The sequence below is a fragment of the Vicugna pacos genome, chromosome 28, assembly GCF_048564905.1.
Source record: "Vicugna pacos chromosome 28, VicPac4, whole genome shotgun sequence".
Lineage (NCBI taxonomy): Eukaryota > Metazoa > Chordata > Mammalia > Artiodactyla > Camelidae > Vicugna > Vicugna pacos.
The window spans coordinates 12,378,895-12,405,224 of record NC_133014.1 but is presented as its reverse complement, the minus strand read 5'-3'; the positions used below and the strand labels follow the sequence as shown (position 1 = coordinate 12,405,224).

Genomic DNA, 26,330 nt, shown 5'->3' with positions numbered 1-26,330 from the left:
GACACGCCCGTGATTTAGGGGAAAGGGAATTTTCACATATACAGCTGTTTTGCGGGGAGCAGGGTTTGTCATCGACACTGATTTTATAGTTTGACAACAAAACATCTTAAATTAACATGCTGATTGCCATGTCACCCATATCTAGGTGACAGTTTTGTTTCCTCAGGGGCACTCGATCCACAGTGGGTGATCAACATGTTAAAGAGTCTTATCTAAGTAACATCCAAGTATGTCAAAGTATAATTTATTGAACACCTACTGTGTCCCAGCATGTATCCACAAAACCACTAATCCTCAGGACCAGCCTTGCAAGGGAGATATTCTCTCTCCCTTGTTCGGATTTGTGGAAACTGAAGCTCACAGCAGCTTAAATACATTACCCAAAATACAGCTACTAAGTCACAGAGCCCAGGTCTGACTCCCTGGACTCCTGTGTATTTCCCTGAGTCTTCTAACAACACTTGAAAATTTACACCTAAACCAACAAGTGACTGAAATCTAGCACCATAAATACTCAACAATTCTTCATGACAGTGAACCAAGTTAGCTTTTTTAAGTTTTATTATTTTTTTAATTTTCATTATTTTTTTAATGGAAGTATTGAAGATTGAACTCAGGACCTCACGCATGCGAAGAATGCACTCTATCACTGCGCTATACCTTCCCCCCAGCTTTCAGTTTTGTCATTTTGCTTTTCCGTTATCTGTCAGCTCTTAACCTGGTTAATCTCAGTTCCGTTGACATTGGGCTTGGCTCAGTAAATGAATAAATGAATGGATTTTCAGCCTTTCTTTGCATCTCTTCTTTCAGTCCTCTGAATCTTCTTCTTGACCTGTTGCTACTATTTTTCACAACCCTCATGTCACATGTACAGGACTGTAAAGGCAAAGAAAATGAGCGCTTCATTGTGATGTTTCAGGTTTTGAGTTTCCAGGTCTTTGTGACCACCCAGGGAGGCTTCCATGTGCCTCTTTATACCTTGTAAAGACAAGGGCACCCATGCCCCCCAGCACCTCCGCACGCAGCACCCTCTTCTGACCTGCACGTGTCCTCCCACAGTTGCAGATGAATAAACAGGTTCCAAGAAGGAACTGGTCTGTTGCAGAATTAAAATCGCCTTCCCGATGAATTACTCTGTTTTCACAGCTCCCTAGTTCCCACCGGTGACCTTTAAAAATGTAAAACAAACATACTACCAGGTTTAGATTCATGTGATCAACTGGTTTTCAAAAACCACTGATACCTTTGAATTTTTTCTCTTTGCAGTAATTCTATGCAGCAGGCTTGGAGCCAGGTCACCAGGCACCTGGTAGTGCACCTAAATCCTTTTGTAAATTACAGTCACCTTCAGTTAGTGGCTGAGCGCTTAAGTTCTAATCCTTGCTGCTGAATACAATTTCTTTTTTTAAGTATTTTAACAGCCCAACATTACAAAGGTGTCTTTTAAAAGAAAAATGTTAAGACTTTATTCAAGGTATATATCAGGCATATAACAAAAGAGCAGAACTTCAACCTTTGGAATACTGTAATTTTACATCCTTTTGATATGCACAGTCCAGCAGACTACGTTATTACAGATCGTTCTACAGGGATTACAGAAATCAACTAAGGGGAGACACGCACAGCCACAGTCCAGAATGGCAGCTCTCTGAGCGTGTGCTGTTTGCGAACGAAGCACATCCTTTACCATTTGAAATACTGTGCAAGGTGAAGGACTAGGAAGGTGCTCAGTGATGGTCATGGTTGACAAAGCACTGTTATCACAGACAATGGACAGTTCACTACGGAGAACACACATCTCAGAGGCCAGCGAAGTGAGCAAGCTATTCACACAAAGCCAGGAGGGATTACGCCTAACTCTCCAGTTTCTAAGGACAACACCACATCTCACCCCCTCAGAAACAGAACGGGTGCTCGATAGCGAATAACTAAAAGTTACTACGCGGAAATCACAGACTTTCCAGCTAGCGTTTTGTAAACAGCCTGTGTCTGTAAATCAGCAACTTAAAAACATTCAGTTTTATCCTCTAGACAGAACTCCACACCACGACGTGTACACGTTGAGGCATTCACATTTTACATCAGTCCACACACAAATGCACGGCTTGTTGGATAAGTAAACACGTTTTTGCCAGAAATAGGACAGCTGCTCTCAGTTGTACAGTGAGTGTTTTCAAGAGCAAAACCGACTCCCTAATCAACACTTGAGGGAAAAATAGTTACATTTACATTAAGACAGCAGTTTGGATACCTTTATATTTTTTAATTTTTAAATGAGAAGTAATACAGCGTGTCTGGGAGCAGAGTGCTTCAGACTGGTTTTTTGGCATAATTGAGTGCAAACTTGATAGTCTGTAATTGTTAAAACTCTCCATTGTAAAATGGTGATAATCTAGGATTTTAATCTCTGCTGCTAAAGGCATTTATTATTCTGGCAAAAAAAAAATTGCGAAAAAGCTGCTTAAGTCAAGCTTTTTTTGTACTTGTTTCTGATATTCTGGGTACTCCCCAATATCAGATAAATACCTTTTAAAGCATATATTTTTCCTCTGTCTGAAACTATTCAGTGAGCTTGAAGAAAACAAGTTTTCTGTCTTCCCTGTCGGGTTTAGGTATTGATGGGTGTGGGGCACAGACAAAGAACAGACCACCCCTATTTGCTCTCTGAACCACAAATTTGCTTTTAGGTTTATTTTCCTAAATCCTTTTGTAAATTACAGTCACCTTCAGCGGCACTGGGGCGGGGCGGGGTAAAGGGACTTAAATATGCATATCTAGTAACTATCGGCTTCAAGTAAAACCCCTTCTGAGGTGGCTAAGATCCAGTCCACGCGTCATCAGCAAAGACTGGTGTCTGTTGGACTAATAATCGGTCCTGGAACAGCCTTTAACTGGGCCTGTTTATCGCCGATTGACACAAAGTTCTACATGGTACATGACGCTAATTCTCTAGTGTTCAGGGCACTGCTATGAATAAACACAATCCAAGGATTATAAGTAACTGGGTTGTGACCACTGCATGCATTACACTGAAAGGGAACACCAACTTACCTAAGCACAGGCCTACACTCAGCCCTCCTGGGGAGAGCAGCTGCCTCGCACCAAATGCTATTTAAACCAGATTCTTCTTTTCAGATAAAACTCTCCATCTAAGTCGGGAGTCCCCTCAGATGGTGCTCTTTTCTCTGACTAAGCGATCCGGGCTTGTACGAAATGAGCGCCCAGGATTGAGCGCCCAGGAGCGTGCGACTTCTGTCTTGTTCACGTTCTGCATGAGCCAGGGAGGGGACCGTGGGCGTGAGCCACAGCGGCCTGGGAGCCGGGCGCGCGTCCCCCCGCAGACCGCCCAGCCTCCGCAAGCTCGCTCGCCCCGGCTCTCCGGCGGCTAGCTGGGTGCCTCGGGTGTGCCTCACGGCCCGGCTGAAACAAAGCACGCTGCTAAGTTTGGTTCTGTTCGGACTGATTGGCTGATTTTTGCTTAGTGTTCTCTAAAACAAAGCGCTCCAACTGTAGGCTCCTCTACCTGGGGAAATCGGTCACAGCCCTGGGTCCTATGAAGGAGAAACAGTCACTTGTCAAGCACTTTTGAAACACTCAAAAGGATTCCTCGCAACAGCTTGTGAGTCTGCACTCCCGAGGGTGAGCCACCTGCCTCCGGCGACAGTAAGTCCCCCAGAAGGGTTCACAAGCTCCTGATCCTGGGTCCACAGGGGAGACAAGCTTCCTGTGGCTTTTCTCGTCTTCTAGGCTGTTCCCCTGACCTCATTCCACTCACCTCTGGTACTAAAATCTTATCTCTTCATCCTAAACTTCTCTGGTATATTGACTGTCTGGAGAACATGGACCATCGCCCTGCAGGAAAAGGGATGTTTCACTGGAGTTGTGTTTGGAAGCTTATAAGCACATCTGAGACATTCTCTAGAATCAAAATAATTTTTCACACGTCTGTTTTTGCCGTTTTCTTACACATCAGAACCTCTGGCAGCCCTGGCAAGCCCACTATATTAAGCCAAAAGCCATAAATATGTACATCATAGTCCAAAGTATTAGTACCAAGAACAAAAAAAAGGTTTAAAAAATTGCTTTGTTTGCATATACAGGATTGAAAACGAAGTATGCAACAAATAAATTACAAATGTACATCTCAGCAGTGCAGGGGGGTTCTCTTCTATTTCTAAAAACACTGCTGTCTGCAATGACAATCCAATTGTGGAAAATTACTAACCTCAGAAGACAAAGATCACACCCCCCGCACACTACCTTTCCCTTTAGCCTCTCCCCAGCAAAATGAAGAAAAGGAAAGAGGGGGGAAAAACTCTTCAAAGCGGCAGAGGGGAGAGAGAAAAGGCCATGTCCGAGGCTGCGCACTCAGCACACCAGCTCGCGGGTTTCTATGTTATTAGTGAATAAATAGCTCTTTAAGGCAGAGGAGGAACATTCTGTGGATCCGGTGCTGTTGGCTCATCTCACTCACGTGGTTTCAGTGGCCGAGGATGAGGTACTTTTCTTCCTGAAGCGAGATCGAAGGATTCTAGGCGGTGCCTGGTAGGGAAAACAGAAAAAGGATCCCTCAGTTTGGCATAAACGTGGGACATTTTGGGGACGGCCCCTGGCTGGGTTTGTGTTGTGACATCCAGCTCTGCAGGCCAAATGCAGGTGTGTGTGTGTGAGGAGGCGGGGGGGGGGCACTCGGAGCCTCGGCAGTGGGAATCAGTCATGTCCCCACAACCCCGTGATGCCGGGCCCCCCTCTTCTTCACACTCTCCTAAGTCCCTGGACCTCCCGAGTCAATGGTGGTGCAGAAGGATGACACAGCTTGTTTCTGCCCTGGGAGCAAAATGATCTCAACAAATGACTCAGCAGAGAGAGAGGCCTCCCCAGCGCTTTGCAATTTCCTCTGGGAACCGGCCTCGTGTTTCTTGGTACGTGCTTAAAAATTCCATCACCCAGTTTTCAGTCCTCTTTCATGCACAGCAAACCACACAGCAGAGAAAACACTGTCTTTAGGTACGAAGGGTTCTACCTCATCTCCCCTGCAAATGACTCTCCAGCAGCCCCTCCTTCCAGGGGGCACACACATCACAGGGGAAGTTACTTTTACGATAAAAGAAAAGGGAGATATTTGTCCTAGCATAGCACTCAAGGGCGTTCACACCTGGCCCACTTCTCCGTACTCAGCTTCTTTCTCTGCACTGTCCTTTCACACCCTCCTCCCTTCTCTGTCTGGATATTTCTAATTCTCCTGAGGACCCAGCTGCAAAGTCACTCCTGAGCCCCACCGGCTGCGACCCACTCACAGCCAGGATCCCCTCCTCGGTTCTCACGGTGTTTAACCCATGAGAGGATGTCAGGGGCTTTGCACTCGTGGTGGAGTGTGCCTCTCTGCTCACTGTCTGCCCTGCCACACTGACTTCCGGAGGGCAGGTCCATGTCACCACCATTTCCCAGCCAGTAGCACATGCCCCGCGGGGCACATGGAAGGGAGTCAGGAGAAGAAGAGGCAGGAACCGAAGGCTCTGGCCTTCCACATCCTGAGTCCTCACACTACAACTTTAGACTAGGCAATGGGTACCAGCCACCTCTGGACAGAGTACAAGAAGAATCGCTGAAGCGTCTGTGTAGTAATCGGCCTCAGCAGTTCAACGGTAACAGTAAAACACCCTGTGCAGCTTTAAAAAGCACAGAACCAAAAAGGTACAAACCCTCGGGATCTGGAATGGTTCTGGCAACTTCCCTGCCTCTGGGATGAGCCGCTCTCCCCATCATGGCACTGCCCAGGCTGTAAAGGACTCCTTGGGCAGAGTCCAAACCCAGAATATCTTTTACCAAAACGTCTAACTTCAAAACTGACCCCTGCGTGCCCCACCCGGGGAAGAAGCCTGATGGCCGCATGCGCACCGCGGCGGTAAGGACTGTGGTCCTCGTGCGAACAGGGCCGGCGGGCCCCTGAGTTGGAGGCGGGGAACCGTTCCATGCACTGCCTCACCTGAGTCTCACAAAGGTCTCTGCTGTCTGGATGGGGGACTCTCAACTTGCCTCAGATGGACTCTCGGGCCGCTGTGTTCAGCAGGTGGGGAAGGAGAAGCCAACGCTGGGGTTCCCCGATTCTGCCCGCCCAGCACTCGAGCCCCAGCTGGTGACCCTACTACACAGAGCCAGGTCCTGAGGCTCTTGGCTTGGCCCTCTTGCTGCCAAAACTCCAATCACATCCACAACTGGCAACAGTACATGTACCAGGTGCATTGTTTTGGTCATTTTGAAGGCTGTGCCCCTCCAATAACACTGTATGGATATCTACTTTGTACCAGGAACTGTGCTGGGTCTTGAAGACACAGAGATGAACAAGCTTTATTTATAAAAATTTGTCATATAACACATTCTGAGCGTTTCTTCCCCCAAAACACTCGCTTGGGATGCTTTTCACTCACGCATCACCTTAGGCTACTAGATGGGCTTTTACGGTTTTGTTTGTTTAAATCCCTAGGTGCTATCTCACCTCTCCTATTTCTAAATAAAAGCACAGAGTCTTTTTCATCCCTTGGCAAGCAGCCAGATGCTACCTAGTGGCTTGGCCTGCCCATTTGATGGAGGAAGATCTCCCCGCCCCAGGCACTCAGGAGATGTTGGGTGTCCCAGGAGATGCCGCCCACAGGAGCCCCAGATCTCCAGGGTGAAGCCCTTTGTGCAAACACACGCTCCAACCCGCAGCCCCTGACACCGTGTACCTCCACGGGGAACTCCGTCTTTCGAGGTGCCTTATACTTGTACATGAAATCCAGCAAGTCTTCCTCCTCCTCGTCAGAAAACGCCAGTGGATTTTGGACCTGGTGGGGCTCCCACGCCTTCACACCACCCTCATTCACATCTCCCTCAACCACTTAATGTCCATTTACAATCTACACAGAGGAGACAAAGTACAGCGAGGAGGGATCAGTGTAGAAAGGAGCAAAGGAGGGCAGGCAAGGTCAAGGTTAGGCACACAGCACAGCAAGTCAGGCCGGTTAGGAGAGCCAAGGCCCCGGTAGCACCTGGGGACACTGCAGGGGGTCCGGGATCACGAGGGTGCAGAGGTGAGACTGGTCAGGCACTATGCACAGGAACAAGTACAGACTTCAGATCTGCTGAGACGTTAACAAGGGAGGTGGCCTTAACTGCGACGTGTCAAGCCCTGCAGCTTGGAGCAGTGAGGCCACACCAGAAGAATGCTCGGGAAAAGACTCTCCTAGAAAGGATGGTGGCAGTGACTTCCGGAGAGGAAGAGCACAGTTTTCTATACGATACATCCAAGCAGTGTTGACGGTGCCTTAATTACACTTCCACCTTCAGCTCCAAGCATTCTTTAAGAGGCAGGATGTAAATGCCAGGAAACCTTCAGAGAGAACCTTAATCAAAGCTATGCAGATTTTTCATTTCAAAGCCCAAGTCCTAGAGAAGCAAAAGGAGCCTAGTGGAAGGACAACTGAGTAGCAACATTCCTGTTTTGATCTTCTGTGACTAATCCGCAGGGAAAGCTCCAGAGTTCATTCACTCACTGAATGCGCAGTATTTTCTCAATGTTCAGAGCTGAGCATATTCCCTGTCATCTGGCCACGTGGTCCTATCTTAGTAGAGATACCACACCCAGCTTCTCTGACACCCAGAGACACATCCTTCTAGGCTTCCTATATTGTTTTTAACCTAGAATCACAGAAGGCAGAGCCAGGGGGCCCTCAGCTCACCTGGGCCAACCACCCCAAGGCCTGCAGAGAGAAACCAGAGCTCTTTCTGGGACACCCTGCTACTACTCCTAAACACACGTTCAGCCACCAAATGTGTTCTCTCCATCAAAGGGCGGATAACAGCATCAGGTGTGGTGTTAAGTAAAACTAAACGGAACCCTGATCTTGAGCCGCTGTCCGGTCACTGCTGCCATGCTCCCCGACAGCCAGCAGGGGGCAGCACGAGAGCACGGCTGTCTCACCACGAATTTCAGAGCTGGGAGGCAGCGCCCGAGTAAGGGCCAAGCCTGAGATCATTAACTTTCCTTCGCGTTTTTCGCTCCTGCGCATTCCCCAGCCGGTTTACTCCGGGTTTAGGTTCCCTCCGGTCCCTTCCCCAGCCCCAGCCTGCTGCAACCTTAGGACGGCCGAACATGAACAATGGCAACTCCAGGGAGCCCTCCCGGAATACTCTGGCCCTCCCCGGCCTCCCTACTCCTTTGGCCACCCAACAGGACTTGGAATGTGTACCACGTGGCCTGCGCTGCGCGCCCCGGCTCTCTTGTCAGTCTCACCGCCTCGGAAAGCATCCTGAGCTCGGAGGACTCCGGCTGCGCCTCCTCGGCCCCGCCGAGCCCGGCTGCGCATGCGCACCCAGCGCCGCTGGTCCACCAGCCGCGGCGGAGAACTGCCCCCTCCAAGCGCAGCTCCTGTCCCAGATCAGAACTCGATACCCATCACGAGGAAACTCCTTCTGGACACCTGACAGGAGGAAAACGAGACAGGCCTGCCCAGGACCAAGAGCCCGCTGGCTAGGGCAGAAACTGCAGAAGTAGCCTGGCGGGCTCCGCGCCAGCACGACTCCGTGCCTCCTGAGAGCCCGCTGGTTTCAATGCGCCTCTGCGCACGCGGCTCCCTCTAATTCTTGGCCCAGATTTACTGTACTGATTACTCTGGGTTCAGAAGGCAGCCCAGAGTCGCCAAGAAATCGTCAGGCGTCTAACACTTCAGCCTGCTGAACTGGTCTGCACTCACGGGTACTGAGCAATGAACTTACACATCACGATAATAACCACCACCACCACCACCACCACTGTCTCAGGACTGAAACCAAAATGGCTTTGAGTCTGTCCTCCACTGCATCCTTCAGCATGGACCAAAGGGTGGAAGAGAAGTAACCCTCTGGCCCACTGGGAGTGATGGATCAAGGGGGACCCAGATATCCAGTTGGGAATACAAAACAAGCATTCAATTCAGCAGAGGTGGGGAGCAAAGAAAGCTAGTGTGGGCAGCTGGGGGGAGCAGAAGTGGCTTCCCATGGAAGCCACAGAGAGACTAAAAAAAAAATGAAGCAGAATAATCCTCCTGGTCACCATGTTCACTGAGGGTTTTTGCCAAGAATGTTGTTTGTAATATTCTGCCTGACTCGCGGGACCCGTGCAAGTATTGCGCACAAGCTGACCTTCTAAGCCTCTGGTTGGCTGCCCTGCTGTCACACTGAATCTCTCTTCTGCATTTCCCTCTGCACTGGCTTCGAGGAAACCCAGCCTTGTGACAGTTTCTGACTTGATGGCACGCCCTGAAGTTTCTCTTCTCACTCTGACTCCATCTTACCTGTTCCCTTTCCAAGCTTCATTTTTCTTACTTTGGTTTGCTCTAACATCTACATTTCCACAAGTAGATTTGAATCTTTTTTTGGAACAGGGAGGAGTGTACATGAAGAAATAAACCCTACAGAACATGGTCCCACCAAGAGAGTGGCTGGACCGAATATTCAGTGGTGGACCTCAACACCCCTCTCCCAGCATATCTAAACAGAATTCATGACCCACTGTGTTCCCCTGAAAGGGTGTTGCTGTCCCCATCTTAATACTCAGATGGCTCCTGGAGACAGCTTGTATGATAGGAGCATCTCTCACGCAAGGTCACGGCCACAGCCACCTGCAAACCTCAGGGGACAACAGCCAAGGCCGTGAGCCTGCAGAACTGACCCTGGTGCCTGAGGCTGGGCAGCCTCTAGAAAGGCCAGGGGTCACTCTTATTTTCTACAGCAGGGGAGGGAGTATGTGGCCTTGACTAATAGTCTGTATTAGCAAACGTGCAGGCTGGGAAGCAGCTGCCCGCTTCTCTCCGTAGGGAGGGCAGGGAGCCCTTAAAGGCCAAGCTGATCCGTCTGCAGGAGCACAAGGCCTCCCCACACCGAAAGTGCAGCAGAATGTACCAGGTTAGCAAACACCCCCACACGGCACACATTAGTGGGGGCCCGTCACCACAGCCAGCAAGTGGGTCTGAAGGAGAGCACGCTTGTCTGGAGCACTTACATCCACGTCCCCGACGGCCACCGAGGAGGAAAGAAAAGAACATTCTGTTAGGGAGGAAACTTGAGGGGATGAAACATACATGTGAGCGCGAGTGCGCACGCGCGCACACACGCACACACGCACACAGACACACAACTCACTCGCTTCCCAGCTCCAAACCTCTCCCGGCTCCTGCTGCCGAGGAAACAAACTGCCCCGGGGGCCACACTCAAGAAAGACACAATTCTCTCTCTCTTTAAATAGAGAGGACAGAAAGGGAATGACTCTGCGTTTTGAAATGATGTCTCATACACTTGATTAAAAAAACAAAACAAAAAAAGGGAAAAACTCCACCTCTGTGACTCACTCCAAGCAGTAACAGAACTCAGGGCTCAGTTCTGTATAACGTCAAGGTAGGTAGAGAGAAAAGAGGGGAGCAGGCGGTAGGGGCAGGAGAGCTAATATCAGAAACAGAAAAAGAGACAGATGTGCAGGAAACAGCAGGGAACGACTGACAGGGCTGGCTGGAGCAGAATGTTCTCCCGGGACCTGAGATACACAGATGAAAACCATTTCAGGGGGCCAGATGGGCCCCTGATCAAAGCCTGTGACCCCCTGAAATCCTCTCTCCCAGCATCACTGCTCCAGCCCCGGGTGTGAGACAGACCTTCCCTGACACCACCTGCTGACACTTCACACCCAGCCCCCTTCACTCGCAGAGCCGCTCAGAGAGGGAAGGGCCCAGGAAGCATCGACCTCAGCCCCCACTTTACAGAGGAGGAGACTGAGGCCTGGAGAGCCAACGGGCTTTCCCACCGTCACAGAGGGAAATGGTGTAGACAAGTCATCTGCTGGTTCTCCCTGGAAAGCAGACCTCAGCGAGGTGGTGGGAGAACTCCAGGGCCCTGGATGTCAAGAGGGCCGAGAAAGGCAGGGCTGGGGCAAGGGCTCCCAGACAGCAATTCACAGCAGGGCCACCCCAGCCGGAGGCCTCCACCGAGCCCCGCCTGCTGCCCCGTCCCCCAAAACCCCCATCCCCGCAGCTCCCGGGAAAGACCAAACTCGACTGAGCTCCCACGTCGGCTGTGACTGTGGAAGGGCACTGGAAAGGCCCCTGGCCACGGAACCACCAGGGGTCGCGGGAGGTGGGGGCTTCCCAGAGAGCAGCAAAGGGCGGGCCCACCAGGAAAGAACAGAAGAGAAGACAGCTCTCCTCTCCCTGGGCCCCCAGGCGACAAGGCCCCAGAAGGAGAGGCTTTCAGAATGGCTCAGGGGTGAATAGATGGAAATAACCATAATTGCCCGAGGCCGCTGGGACCATGCGGTTGCTTCCCCTGAACCGGTGCACCACCAGGCCCCAGTCCTGGCCCCAGTGCTGCAAACAGCTGCACGCAGCCCCTCTGCTGCTTCCTTTATTGAGCACGTGTTCGCGCGCCGGTTTCAGCAGGATGCTGGTCTCCCGGCCCCCTGCCCAGGACTCTCTGGACCGTCAGTTCACATGAGGAGAACGGCCTCCAACCACCTCCCCCAGGTCTTCTACAGACCTGTAAAAACCTTAGCAATGAAGGTCTTAAAACTAAAGAAATAAAGAGAAAACGGGACACTTCTTAGGTCGCAGCTTCATGTCCTCCTGCTCTCCACAGACGCGGGAGGCACGAGCCGTGTCTCAGTGGCACCGGGGCTGGTGGCACAGGCAACAGTGGGCACCAGGCATGCCTCCCCCTCCCCTCACACCAGCCAGCAGCTGTGGGCCAGGGCGGCCCCTCTCGCCTTCTGAGCCAAAGGCAGCTCCTTCACAGGGGAGGGAGAAAGGGGCCTGGGTTAGCCCAGGGCCACTTCTAGTCCCTCACTCATCTAGTTAAGGTCCTGGAAAGAGCAGGAGCAGGGCAGGAGAGAACAACAGGGCCAAGCCACCACCCACACCGAGGGAGGGCGGCCGCCCGGGTCCCCGCCCAGGCCTGGGAGAGCCGAGGTCCATCCCTTCCCTGGGGTCTCCTGGCTATAACAGTAACAGTCATCAGTGCCCTTCAAAAAGCCCTTTCACAGCCATTTTCACAACAGTGCAGGGAGGTGGGGAAGCAGGGACTCTGCTCTTTTTCAAGACGAGGAAACCAAGGCTCAGAGTGGTTAGGTGACTCACGCACGGCCACGCAGCCGGTAAGTGGCAAAGCAGGCCCGGGCTCCCTTGGCTGCACAAGGACTGAAAGCCCTGGAACCACACGGCTCCATCACTTCAGAAGGCCTGGGCAAGTGCCTGTGCCCTCATCACCCAGAGCACAAGGAACTATGACCCTGTGGTGGTTTTAAACTATCTCCATCCATTCTTTGATACTTCAAAGAGATTCCCCTCCCCTTCAGGAAGTGGAAATTGATTCCTTTCCCCCTTTCGTGTGGGCTGGACTTCAAGCCTCACTTCCAGCAGAGAGAATAAGGCAGAAGGGGCAGGGTGTGTGACTTCAAAGGTCCCAAAAGGTGCTGCGGCTTCCCGCCTACCCCCCCACCCCGCCTCCACCGCATCACTCATTCTGGGTGAAGCCAGCTGCCGTGTCGTAAGGATGCTCCAGCAGGCTCCTGTGGTGAGGACCTGAGGCTACCAGCCAACAGCCCCAAGAGAGCCATCTGCAGTCAAGTCTTCAGGTGACCGCAGCCCTGGCCGACATCCTGACCACAATCCCTGAAAGCCCCTAAGCCAGAACTACCTGGTTAAGCCACTCCTAAATTTCCAGCCTGTAGTCACTGTACGATAATACATGTCCGCTGTTTTAAGGAGATAACCTCCTGACTCCAGCCCTAGACCCCGCAGCTGAAAGGGAGCCCCAAGGCCGGGCACCAGCTCCTGGCTAGAGCCTCTCCCAAGGCAAGTCCAGCGCACTGCAGACAAGCTGGCTGTTTACTCACCTTTCCGGGTCCTGCAGGTGGAGCAGCAGGTACACACTGTGGGGACGGGGGCACCATCAGTGACATCCCCCACTGGACAGGAACCAGCCCCAGACAAACAGGGAGGCCCCAGGGAGGTGTGGGGATCCCAGTCTGTTCAATTTAGGGGTCCCAGGAATGTGGGTCTCTGTAGAGACACCAAGGTGGGGAAGGGATCATTCCAGATTCAGCTTCCTCTCAGGTGCTACAAAATGCCCTTGCCTGGCCCAAGAGGTCAGTCCTTGTGTCCCGCAGCCCGAGGGAAGGCAGGGGACGAAGTCAAAGTGTCCCCCGAGGAACAACTCCAACTGCGCCTGCCCAGATGCCCCGCCTCTCTCTGTCTCCCAGGTCAGAATGACCTGCAGGAAACCTTCTCGGGCTGACCTCTGAACCCCCAAAGTGCTTAATGTCTTGCCATTTGGTCAAAGGCCCAGTTGGAGGCTGCCTCACACACTCCATTGGTCTCAGTGCACATCTGGGCCTTGGTATACAGTAGGCGCTCTCTAAATACATGCTGACTGTCTCCGAGTTCATGGAAGGCAAGGATCATTCTTTCAACTCCCTTTGTACCCTTCCTGGGATTCAATGCCAGGCTTTCAATGAATGGTGTCTGACAACATACCTCCCAGTCCATTCTGCAGGGAGGGTGATGTCTTCTTGCAAATTGTACAGTGTTATTTTACACAATGGGCTTAGATTTTTATTTTACATAAGTTGCTACATGATATCCTATTCGGTTTTGTACATGTTTGTACCAGGCATCATGCTTTCAAACTCAACCGATATGGTCACTGAAACTTGCTTCCAACTGGCTGCATATGACCCCAGGGTGGGCAGCCACTGCCTCTCACCTGTCCTCTCCCAGCCTGCCCTCAACACCTGCCACCTGCCCAGGGCTGGCAGACGACCTTGACTGCTCGCCTCACAGCCCTGAGACGCAGGCTGAATGGGGATTACTGTGCCTTTTCTTCAGAGGAAAAAGCGGAGGTGGCCTGGGCTCGTTTCCCGTGCCAAGGTCAAATCCTCTGGTGGCACTGCCCGAGGCATCGTTCTGAGGGAGGTTCTGAGGCTGAATCCAGGCCCAGTGGGAACAAGTGTGGTGGCTGCTTCAGGGACGTCTGCCTCACTGCATTGCATTTGCTGTCTCTGCACAGGCCCAGTGTCAGCCAGGCGGGGTGGAAGCCCAGACTCGGGGCTCTGTCCCCTACAGACCACGCCTGCGGTCCAAGGCCCACACTGGGGTGGGGGAGGGCACGCGAGCTGGGCCTCCTTTGGCAAAGCTCCTCCCTGGCAACGCGACTCTCCACCTCCAGGGTGAGACGGCCCTTGAGCCTCTGATCTGAGTGCTTCTGCCCCACACCCAGGCCCTGGGCCATCTTTCACCTGTCTTTCGTTCTGAGAGGACTTTTATTTCAGGCCCAGAACAGCCGGAGGGGAGGGCCAGTTCTCCCCACCCTCCCAGCTGGGTCAGCACCTGCCTTCCCCACCCCCTGAAATCACAGGTGCCACGGCCGAGGGCGGGCAGTGGGGAGAGCGGGTCACGTCGCAGTTCTGGCTCTCCGCGAGCTGCCCCCACCCGGCCTGCAGGACGGCCGCCAGCAAGCTGCCGCTGCCTCCCAGGGCGCAGCGGAGGGCGGGCGGCGGGGCCAGATCCAAAACAAACCAGCCAGAATCCGTTTCTGTCCAGTGCTCGTCTGGGAAGATGGTCAAAGCCCAGGGAATGCCTCCCATTGTCTTTTTTTTTTTTAAATCAAAATATACTTGACTTGCAATATTATATTAGTTTTAGGTGTACAGCATAGTAATTCAATATCTGTACAGACCATACTCCATATAAGTAATTGTAAATAACCCTGGCTGTACTCCTGTGCGTTACATCCTTGTGACTTATCCATTTTACATATAGTAGTTTGTAGCTCTTAATACTCTTCACCCATTTTGCCCCTCACCCCATCCCCCTCCCCTCTGGCAACCACTGATCCGTTCTCTGTGTCTATGAGTCTGTTTCTGCTTTGTTACATCTGTTCATTTGTCTTATTTTTTAGATTCCACATTTAAGTGAAAACATACAGTATTGCCTTTCTCTGTCTGACTCATTTCACTGAGCATAATGAGTCCAGGTCCCTCCACGTTGTTGCACATGGCAAAATTTCATGCTTTTTTATGGCTGAGTAATATTCCTCGCCTTTTAGATCCCATTGGACCTCTCTATCACTTCTGAAGCTGCCATGAATAATCCGCCAAGGGGAGGTCTAGGCAGGAAGCCTGGATCCCGGTCCTGTGTGGCCTTGGCACAGAGCATGACCTCTCTGAGCCCACTTCCTCTACTTGGTTCACCTCTATAATGGCAACATAGACTCTCAGAGGGAAACGGACTGTAGGAGCACCCAGGCCCACTTCCCAGCCAAGGCAGGAACCCCTGGCTAGAGCTTGGTACCTGACTATTCAACTTTGGTAGGGGCCCTTCCAATGTCAGGGACCTTAGTACCTCACAAGGCAGCCAATTTCTCTCCTGGATACGTTCGAATCATAAAGCACTTCCATAGGTGAGTGAGACACCAACAGTAGGAGCTACCACACAGAGTGCCGGGCATGACCCTACACGCCTTCACATGGGTTATTTCATTTGAATCCTCACGACAACCCTACAAATGGGACTTGCCATTCCTTGTGTTCAGATAAGCAATCTGAGGCGCAGAGAGGACAACCAGCTTGCCCAGGTCACACAGCTAGTAAGCCGCTACCCTCTTGGGGCTCTACCCCATGGGTTCTAGCTCTGCCCACTGAGTCTGGCAGAATGGGGGCCCTTTTTCCTTCCAAGGACAGCTCTCTTCCGGGACTAAGTATCCACTAAGCTGACCAAGGGTGGAGGCGAGATCTAACTCCATTTCACATCCCTATTTCTGGGACAGTGCCCAGTAGGTCAGAGCTGTAGATGTTCCAGAAAACCTGATGGTCAGTGGGTGAGTGAACAGAATGCGCTGGCCCAGCAGTCAGGAGGCCACCGGAGAATGCCACCATCGGGTGACCCTGGTGACAGCTTTCTTCCCTGGGCCTTCGTCTCTTCATTGGTAAAGCCAGGGGGTTAGACTGAGTGAGCCTCAAGGTCCCTTGCTCCTGGCCTTTTGGGATTCCCTCCTCAGTTTCCCCAGCACAGGGTGGGGGTCCCTCAGGAGATAACCCCTACCTGAGGTGGACCTTAGCCCGTGGCCCAGCCTCCACCTCCCAGCCCTGCCAGGGTTAAAATATCTCCTTCCCAACAGAAAAGCCACAGTCTGCAATCCCGGGGCCGCAAGTCAGGGGGACATTCTGGAGAGGGGAGGAAGCTGGAAGACACTGCGCCTGGCTCTGAGCCATTCTCCTTTCCCTGGCAGGGAGCATGCATTGTCATCCCCACAGCAGCCATGGGGCTCCTTCTATTCCATCCATGTCTCAGACCCTCAAAATCAGGCGGGGTCTGGAAGGACCCAGGGCTCAGGATGGAGGTGCCCCCTGCAGGCTGCACCTCACAGCACACAGTCAAGGTCTATGTGGCTTGGACGTCCCTATTTATATATTTAAGGGCAGGTTAGCCACCTGCTACACATCACAGCCAGAGATTCCAACAGTGGCCTAATTCCCATCCTTAGGCTCAATTTCCTACTGCAGGTGAGGGGTGGAGGTGGTGGTCCAGAACCGTCCCCTACAGCCCCTTTCCCATCCTGAGAGCCAAGGTCTCTGTAATCTCCCCAAGGAACGGTCTGGGAAACCACGAGCCCTGGGCCAGCTCCCTACCCCCCTAATCCATGCCCCTACCTGCCAAAAGGCTGAAACCCACCGAAGGATCAGGCGTCAGTGGGTCCCCAAGGTGGCTGCACTTTGACGGCATCACACATCTGAGTCTCACCTACTGAGTCCCCCCGGGGCAGGCCCAGGAGCCCGCATGTTTAATAAGATCCCAGGTCTGTCCCAGCTCAGGTAGCCCTCTCCCAGGGGCAGACATCAAGGCAGAGGTGTGGTTTCCATGAAGCCCTGGCCGCCACCGGAATTAGACTCAGAGTTCATGTGGCCCCTGGCACGTGGTGGCTGAGGGTGTGCATGGTGCATGGGGGGGGGGGCTCAGGGATGGGAGGAGATGGCAGAGTGAGAGAGAGGACAGGAAATACCATGCAGGGAAAAGGGGCCGCGGGAGCCATAAGCCCTGGGTGGGAGGAGACACTCAGGTGCTCAAAACAGATAATCCCTCCAGCGAATGTGGGCTCAGGGAGGAAGAAAACAGATAAAGTTGCCTTGGCCCAGGTCCAGCTGTGCCTGTCACCTCTAGGCTTGGGCCATGTATCACCACCCAGCCACTCCCGAGCCCCGCAGACATTCAGATGGAGGAGGCAGGACCCTTCAGTGCAGGTGACTGAACCCTGCCCCTGATCCGAGTCCCCCAGGCCAGCTTCCTGGCCTGGCCTGAGTGGTGCTCTGCCCCTTGGCCGGCCTGGCATGGTCTGGATGGCTGTTGGTGGCAAGTCCTTGGGGCAAGGGCCACAGGGTGGCCTGGGCCTCTCTCAACGAAAGCAAAGCCTATGAGGTGGAAAAGAGGGGAAGGGAAGTGACACCTACCTGAGCTGCCAGCGCTCTCAGAAGCACTCCTGGACATCTTAGGCTGGCCGTGTTTGCCGCTGGCCCGCCCGGGCCCTGGGGGTGGGGGGCCCGGGGGAGCAGGGGTGCCGTCTCCCCTGATGGTGGTGAGGTCCTGCATGCTGAAGCTCCGGAGTCTCTCCGATAAGGCACCCTGTCCCTGGACACAACACAGGGGGACGCACATGTCAGAGGTCTGGCCCACAGACCGGGGGCAGTTGTAGGGGGCAGAGGGAACTCTGACAGCCAGCAAAGTGGAGATCAAGACGTGGAAGGGTTCTGCGGGGGGCAGCTGCCCGGTGTGCTTGCTGGCAGCACTGAAGGGGTCAAGGCTTGGAACATTCTAGAGCCTCCCGTGGGCTCAGTAACTGCTCCTCTGGCTCCCGGCTCCTTCCTCTCCATGATAAACTAGAGCCTCGGCCAGGCCCAGGGCCAAGGAATGACTGCTGCCTGCCGCTCCCGCTCTCCAAGGCTGGTCTGCTGCTTCTCCGGCTTTCACACAAATCAAAATCCTTGCAGAGCGACATGTTTCTCTGTTCCCAGGACACACGAGTCTGGTCAGAATATCAGAACTTAACCATCTCTGTGCTCAGTCCTTACTCTTCTCAAAGGAAATAAAATGCAGACACTATTTTTTAAATGGGTGACAACAGCAATTTCTTTTATCTGTTCACGCGCCACATTTTCTTCCACTGTCGCATTGGAGCGTCATAACATACCCCAAAGGTAATGAATCAGGAAGGGGAAAAACGATATTAAAAAACACAAAACACCCTGCTGAGTGTAACCATTTCATATTCAGAGAGCCACGAATTCGTCTCAAGGGGAAACTGTTCTTTTGTTTAGGAAAGCAAGATCAATCCATCATACTTATGAAAGGCAAGCTCCCCGCTGTCTAGATGACAGAATCTGCGTTGGAGAGTGAGCAGGACCATCACGGAGGCTCAGGGATGACCGCGTTGCTCTAGGTGTGCCTCGGGGGCTGGACAGGGAGATGTGTTTGGGTAAGAAGGGAACCCGAGGGGGAAGGGGCTCGTAGGAGACTGCGTTGTTGAGAACTGGGGCGGGATTTGGAGCAAGAGGCGAAAGGCAATTAAACACCAGGCAAAAGGATAAAACCCGGGCATCTTCACAGTTGAGGGTGTGCAGACTTCCCATAGGTACCCAGGATGCAAGCATGGGGATGCAGGTGTCTTATTGGGATAATGAAGGAAACAGGAGTCCTAGAGGGGCAGAGGACTTGGGGACAACAGGCACAACAGACAGAACAGAACCAGCAAATCAGCACAACATCAGCGAGGGCAGCTGGCAAGAGCTCCGGGCTGGCGGTGGGACTGACGAACCAAACAAGGGCCATGACAGCTTAGCAAGAGGCTTTCACAGAGGGTAGAAGGGTTTGGAGATGTTTTTCATTTAATTAAAAAAAAAAAAGTAATGAACATGAGCCAACAAAGCACAGCAATTCACTGAAATAACTTTAGCAAAAGATTCAGCAAGTGCAGGATGAGTTCATTAGACGGGAGAGGGGAAAACAAAGGAGCCTGCAGACAGGTTTAGAAGAAACACCAGAATGAAACAAAGGTGCATGAAAATGGGAAAAAGATAAGTTCTCAACCCACCCAAAGTATAAAAGAAAAACATATCTCAAGGAAGCTAACAACAACAAAAAGAAAATTGTTTAAATAATCATCAAAAAAATATATATATATGCAATTAGAATTCTAAATCCAGGCAAAGGGGTGTTTGAAGAGCATTATGTGAAAAAGGCAGAAATCATGCTGGTTGCGTCAGATACTGCTCTGGAACGAGGGTTGGCAAGGGGTTTGAGGCTTCACCTTCTAGACATAACAGCTGGGTGCTCTTTGCCAAAAAGATGAGGGCAGGACCAGCTGCCCAGTATAATCCCCTCTAAATCCATCAGCCAATGATCTGTGATTATTTCACTCAGAAACACTTAAGATGACATCTAGAACTTAGACGAAATGAGATGACCAAGGAACAAACACTGATTCTGAGAAGAGGGAGCAAATATTCTGATAATTATAATGAAGTAATCAACACTAGGTTAACATTCAGGAAAACCACTCACAGATTCGCTCTTGCATTCATCCTTCTGTTTATTCATTTATCTGTTTGACAATGATTTAGCAAGGACCTTCCATGGACAAGACCCTGTGCTGGCTATATTAGGAAAAATACCGAAAACACAGCTTGACATCTGACAAAATGTAAAAAGACAAATGGACAAATAACCACCCAGAATTGCCATCCCGGAAAGAAACGGAGATGTAGAGTCAGACCTGGATTCAAATCCCAGTCCCATCACTAACAGCTGGATGACCTCAACCTCTCTCCACCTCACTGCTCGCATCTGCAGAACCGCACCCACGTGGCAGGATGGTGGGGGGAGGAAGTGAGAGGCTGCTGCAAGATATCCGTTACAAAGCCCAGTGCGTATACATGTCCCACAAATGTCAACTAAGATGATGAGGTACTGTGGCTCAGACACACAAGTTGCTGCTGAAATTAAAAAAAAAAAATAGAAAGATCGTTTCTGGCCAAAGAAGCCAGGAGGGGCTTCATGATCCCAGCCCAGGTAAATGGTCAGGGGCTAACTCCACCACTGTGTCTGCCGGCTCTTACAAAGCCTCAGCAGCGTATCTGGGAGAAAGAAGCAGGAACTGCGCACACCCGCGTCCTGCGCAGCAGAGCACTCAGTTCCACCCACGGAAGCCAGCAGCCCAGCTCCAGCATCACTAGCATCATGAAGACTGGAAGTGGCAGAGGTCAGGAAGGGAAGGGAATAATAATAGCTCAGTATCAGTCTAGTCCTATCTCAGAAGAAATCACGGCAGCAGGGGTACAGGCTCTTGAAAATAAATCAGCCCGTATCCATCAAAACAGCGTGAGATGGTTCAAATCAATATGGCGCTCTCGTTTGTAAACCTCTCAGCCCCGCTCAGTCTCCACTCAAAGCCTCATCTCCATGTCTATCCATGTTGCTGCAAATGACATCCTTTTATTTTTTATGGCAGCAAACCAGAAATTGACATGTTGCAACTGACAATACTTCAATTAAAAATAAATAAATAAAATAAGGAATTTCTTTTTTTAAGTCCCCCCAAAAAAAACCCTCATCTCCATTCACTTCCCACAAGCCTTGTTCCACCTGCCACTTCAGCTCTGCTCTGAGAGCTCGTTTTGTTACTCTGGGAACAACCAAGAGTTGTTGTCTGGTATTCTGCAAAACTGGGTTCCTTATTTTGGGAGAATAAATTTGGATTCCCGAAGTTTGGAAAAGCTTAAAAGCTTATTCCATAACTCAATGAGCCACATTACTGTATTAAAAGCTTTGAGAAGCCTTAGTGTTTCGGGTTGTATAACTCAGCATAACCCAAATGTATTTGACCACAGGGGGATAAACTGGTATCTGACCATCCAAAAGCCATTCCCAAACCCACTGTCGAAATGGTGAGAAAATACAGATCTCCCACAGTCCCTCATAGCTATGAACGGCCATGCGATGCAGTTCTAGCCACTGGGAGGTAAAGGGAAGCCTGCTAAGGGATTTTCAGGAAAGATGTTCCCTCTCTCTGATATGCAGAAGGCAAAAGAAGATGTGACCCTGCAGCCTGCTGTCTCCTTTGAGTGTGGGAACTGCCATCTTTTGACAAGGAGACTCAGGGAGGTAGCTGCTCGGAGACTTGACAGCACCGAGTCACTGGAATACTGACAGTGCCCATCCACTCCTAGACTTTTTTGGGGGAGGGTAATTTATTTAATTCACTAACTTATTTATTTTTAGTGAAGGTACCAGGGATTGAAGCCAGGATCTCATGCATGCTAAGCACGCTCTCTACCACTGAACTATACCTTACCCCCCTACTCCTAGACTTCTTGGAAATGATTTTCATCAATTACAAGACATAGATTTTTTTCATCTCTGAAATTGGCGTGGGTCTGACAATTGATCTTGTCTTATCCTTGTTGTCACTGCCTACAGTGAATACCCTTGGTTGTTATTCCTGAAGGCAAGATCTGAGAACGGAGACTCCTGACTGTTCACTGTTAACAAACCATTTAAGCCCCACTTGAAGAAACATGAGCCCAGGTTGTCTAAGACACATTGCACCGGCAAGAGGAAGAAAGTGACAAGATCAGAACCAGCAGGAGGGGTATCAGCAGCACAGATGAAAACCCCAGAGACAGCAGTCCGCATCACCACTGCCCTGGAAGGCACGGTGAGGGAGGCGGTGTGATCGCACACGAACACTGATGAACTGAGCTGAAAAGTGACTCAGAAGGATCAGATGCTGAAGTGACGTTTAGAAACACCTCAATTTATTGTGCCTATGTTCCCTTCAATGCATGTACAAAAGTGAGGCACAGAAAAATAACCACATCTACATGAGTTCAAGGAGTCTTTTTAATAAGTAGAGGTAAAAATTCTAAGGGAAAAATGTTATGTCTTAATTTAGTTGGCAGAATTTTCTTCCTTAGTGGTATGTGAGAAAACGACGTGTCTCAGAAACCACAGCATTTTAGATTTAATGAAATATGGCTGCATTTCTTGGAGAAGCTTTCTCTGTCTCAGCTTCCTGTCATATGCATTGTTCGTTTGTCTTCCTCCCCAGACTGTTTGTTCTACTTATTCACAAAGCCTTGGCATCTGCTACTCTACCAGATACATTAGGGGTCAAGGAGTTGAGTGCAGGAACATGTAGCCATTTACCAAGCAATCCCCTAAGTAAAGGGTGCAGCAGAAAATCCCTACCCACCTGCTCCGCCCTGATGCATCACCAGGGTCCCAGACTTGAAGGAGTAGCCTATTAAATGGGGGCCTGAGCTCTGTCCACAAGGAGTGTATGAGAGATGCCAGAGGGCTGTAGGGTGCAAAGGACAGAGGGCACACATCTGGGAGGCACGGCATCCCGGAGGAGGCGGCATTGACCTGGCCTTGGAGGACTCAGGTGGGTGAAGATGGGGACCAGGTGGAAAGCGAATTATATTTCTGAGTATCTGTCAACACTCAGAGCTGCCTCTTCATTCCACCCCAGCTGAGATCACAGTTTTGTCTGCTAAGGAGACGGGGGTCCAGTTACACCGCGTTAATAGCCAAATGAATGCATTTGTGAAAGTGCCCGCTGAAAGGTTACAGGGTTTCTTTAAAAACAACAGTGCAAAGTGGAGCGCAGGGGCAGGAGTGAGACGCACTCTTCATTGTGTGCCCTCTTTTGTACTTTTAGAATTGTGCCCAATGAACAGGTATTACCTTAAAGAAATCATCACAATCTCATTTTTAGAAAAACCCACCGCACTCTTCCAAGATCACCCTGAGGATCCCATTTTGTGAATTCAGGGCTTGCGGACAAATGCCATGTGGACCGAAAAAACCACCTGGAACTATTTAAAACAAACAAACAAGAACGGAGAAGCAGTGTCTCTAGAAGCTGCCATGTATTCACTCTCCAGCCAGGTATTCGCCTCTGCTACGGGGGACACTGATCAGGTCGACTTGGTCTTGCTCAGCCTTCCAGTCTCACTGGGAGGTTAAAGTGTTGAACCAGATTCCCTTCTAATCAGAAAATTCTGAGTTCAAGACTCTATGGCCCTCTTCCATGGCTCATTATCGGGTTCTGATTGCAATTCTGAGATAGGAGTTTCCAGAATGATTTGAAAATCTCTAGAATTAATGTTGGGCCTCCCAAGGTACCCCTGATGAAAGATCAACAAACTCTAGCATGTGTGTGTGTGTGTGTGTGTGTGTGTGTGTTTTAAGTCTTGTATCAATTTCCTCCCCAGCCAACACTGAGTTTAGAATAAGAGCCACAGGAAAGGCTAAGAATTCTGGGGCCCTTTCATGAACCAAGGTCAGCCTACTTCAGGCAAATCTGAGCACCTGCCCCGGGACAGTCACACCACATGTCAGCACCGTCCTCAGCACCTCACCCCTGGAAGAACCTCTCCACAGCCCAGCCTCGTGGGACTGGAAAGGGAGACATGCTCAGCCTTCCATGAAAACGAAATCTCCTACTTGTCTTCAGTTGGTCCTGTTTTTCACATGCCAGAAAAAGTACTTTGGAGAGTGAATGCTCAGCCTGAACTTGTAAGCCAGGTTTAGATCCCTTGATGGCAAAGTTGCTTAGTATAGTTTTGCCATTTTAACATTTTTCTATTGAAGTGCTTAGCAAACTTAATGATTGCTATGTTAATATTTTGTAAATGAAATGCGTTAATTAATTTTAATAAATTATTTAATTATATGTGTTGTAAAAAAACCTTTATTGTATCTTATGCTTTGTTTTCTTCAGGAATGCTGTTATTCTGAGTATAATATTTTGTTTATGCTTCAGTGTATTAGTTATTCTGCATGTCTCCGTAACAGCTTAGCTGGGCTCTTGTTCTATCTGAATTTCCCATGTATTCCCTTCATACGTTATACAATGTATAATGTAAATGTATAATGTGATTATGTTAATGTGAACTCATCCATGTCAATAAGAATGTTAACTTGTAAAAACTGATGAATCCCATGTATGAATTAAAAGATGCCAATAAATAAATGACTGTTGAAATTTTGAAATTAAAAAAAAAAGTATTCTGTTGTACTCTTGACCTCTTTAACCCCCCAGGATGCTATAAGCATGGTACCCAGTTTGCTTGTGGCTGCCCATGTATGTGCTGAACAGACTCACCTTGCTGCCTTCTGGGCACGTCAGTACCATTTGGCCCCAAGGTTCTCTCCTGGCTGTGCTCATAGAACCCCAGAAATCCCACAGCAGTATCTTGGGGGCAAGGGAGGGTCATCTATTCCTGGTTATTTTAATCTTTTCTTTTTCCTCTTAGAAAGCTGGACTTTAAGAGGTAAACCGTGTCACTGAATTTTCTATTCATCTGAGGTCTTTCATTCCTAATCCTTCCCCAAATTTGTGATGGATAAGTAAGCCACGTAGCCAACATATACCAAATTCTCTATATTTTGATACTTTTTTAGTCAAGGGAGGGGGTGTGTTCCTGGGAACACCCAGACCTTCAATAACCTGATATTCTAAGTAAAACAGTTTACCACTAATAGAGCACCTGCCATTAGGGCCCACAGAGCCCTGATTCTACACAGTCACTAAGTTTGGTTGTAAGCCCTTGATGAGGTCCTATTTTCCAAAGGGACACACAGGGGAAGGGACACAAGTCACAGAGACAAAAGTGACCGGAGGAGGATCCAGCAGAGCCCAAAGTTTGGCCCACCTCACCGCACACGGTGTCTAATGCCTGAGACGGGTGAGAATGAGAAACGAGTCAGAAGGTTTTAGTGAGTCAGGCAGCTGGTAACAAAGCCACCAGCACAACCACATTTCCCACCAGTGATTCAAAAAGAGTTAGTACTTCCTTCTAAATTCCCACGGACCACCCGCCTCGCCAACAGAGTTAACCTCTACAGCTACACATGCTCCACCCACGTCAAGGCCAAGCAGGCTCCCTCTCAACATGCTGGACGAAGACAGGGGCCTCGTTTGTGACACAAAATTGGATTAACAAACAAAAGAGAGAGAGCATTTCTCCCACAACAGCATCAATCATCAAATTCAATTCATTCTCCAGGCATGAAACAAACAAACAAACAAACAAACCCAAATAAATTAATCACATGTTAGATGCTACCAGATGAACACAGAAGCTCTGGGAGGAGGCTGACATGGGCCCCCGGCTCCGGGATTAACACACACGTACACACACAGGTGTTGGCAGGAGAGACACCTGGCTCCGATCCAGACCATGTGCTGGTGGGCAGAGGTGGCTGCTGGCCTCTCTCCCCGGCTGGATCAGTTTGGAGTTAGTCACACCTCTCAACAGGGTTACCTGCCCTTCTCTGAGGTCCAAAGAGGAGACAAAAGGAAAGAGTCGAGCCACCTGATGAAGGGGAAAAGAAAAAAAAGCCATGGGCACCGAGCCTACAGGATGGGTTCTAGGGCGCCATGCTGCCCTGGCCTCCTGCACTCACTCACTGACCCGCTCACTTCATTCATTCATTTGCAGCCGACGCTGATGGAGAGTTCACGAAGCTCCAAGTGGAGTCCCGCCAGGGGAACAAAGATGAATATGAAACACAACATGGTTCCTGCTCCCCAGGACCTCACAGTCTGGCTGGGGCATTGAGACACTAATGTGTACAAGACAGCAAATGACAGATGACAAAAACACATGACAAGTTCAGGGGACAGAGAGAGGGCTGTTGGCTGGAACCCCCGGGGGAGACCCTCTGAGAGCTCTACCTTGAGCGAGGCAACGGCTGCATCATCATCAGAAAGGGGGAGGGTGCTGGGCCAGCGAGGGGACTGAGAGCATGGCCAAGGTGTGAGAGTGGAAACCCCGGGGTGCATCTGGGAAACTGAGACGCAACCAGTCTGAGAAGAGGCTCTGGTGCCACAAGGAGCGGGAGGTAAGTCTAGAAAAACCACACTTCGGCTGCCTAAACGTGGACTCTGATGATCGCTCCACTGGAGGTTTCTGAGTAGTGAGCAAAGTGAAGAAAGGAATTTTTAGAGTCATGAGAATGTTCTGGCTACGCCGTGTGCCACACACTGAGAACTGGCCCCTGATCTCTGCTCTGCCTTCCTTCCTCAGGTTGCAGCTGGCACGTGGACGGCTGGAATAAAGACCTATTTCCCAGCCTCCCTCCTGGGAAGTGCCCTAAATGGGAGGCAAAAAGGAACGCTAACTAGTGAGGGAGGGCTGGTTTGGAACCCCCCACTGGATCTGAGCCGCTCACGAGGTGAGAAGCGGGATCTGGGAGGTGAGACAGGGCTGCGCA

At 50.6% G+C, this 26,330-nt stretch overlaps 1 protein-coding gene across 3 annotated transcripts in view; it reads right to left on the bottom strand.

Annotated features, from left to right (window-relative positions):
* Window positions 1-1,441: 1,441 nt before the first annotated feature.
* REEP1 (receptor accessory protein 1) overlaps window positions 1,442-26,330 on the bottom strand; it is a 93,373-nt gene continuing 68,484 nt past the window's right edge. Inside the window, exons 6-9 of one of the 3 annotated variants that reach the window (XM_072951522.1) lie at window positions 17,504-17,681; window positions 12,896-12,931; window positions 6,726-6,877; window positions 1,442-4,542 (exon numbers count right to left, since the gene is read on the bottom strand). In XM_072951522.1, the coding sequence (XP_072807623.1) occupies window positions 4,471-4,542; window positions 6,726-6,877; window positions 12,896-12,931; window positions 17,504-17,681 (438 nt within the window). In that variant the 3' untranslated portion in view covers window positions 1,442-4,470. The remainder of the gene's footprint in view (window positions 4,543-6,725; window positions 6,878-12,895; window positions 12,932-17,503; window positions 17,682-26,330) is intronic. The other 2 variants (XR_012065205.1, XM_072951521.1) reach the window with 2 other exon arrangements.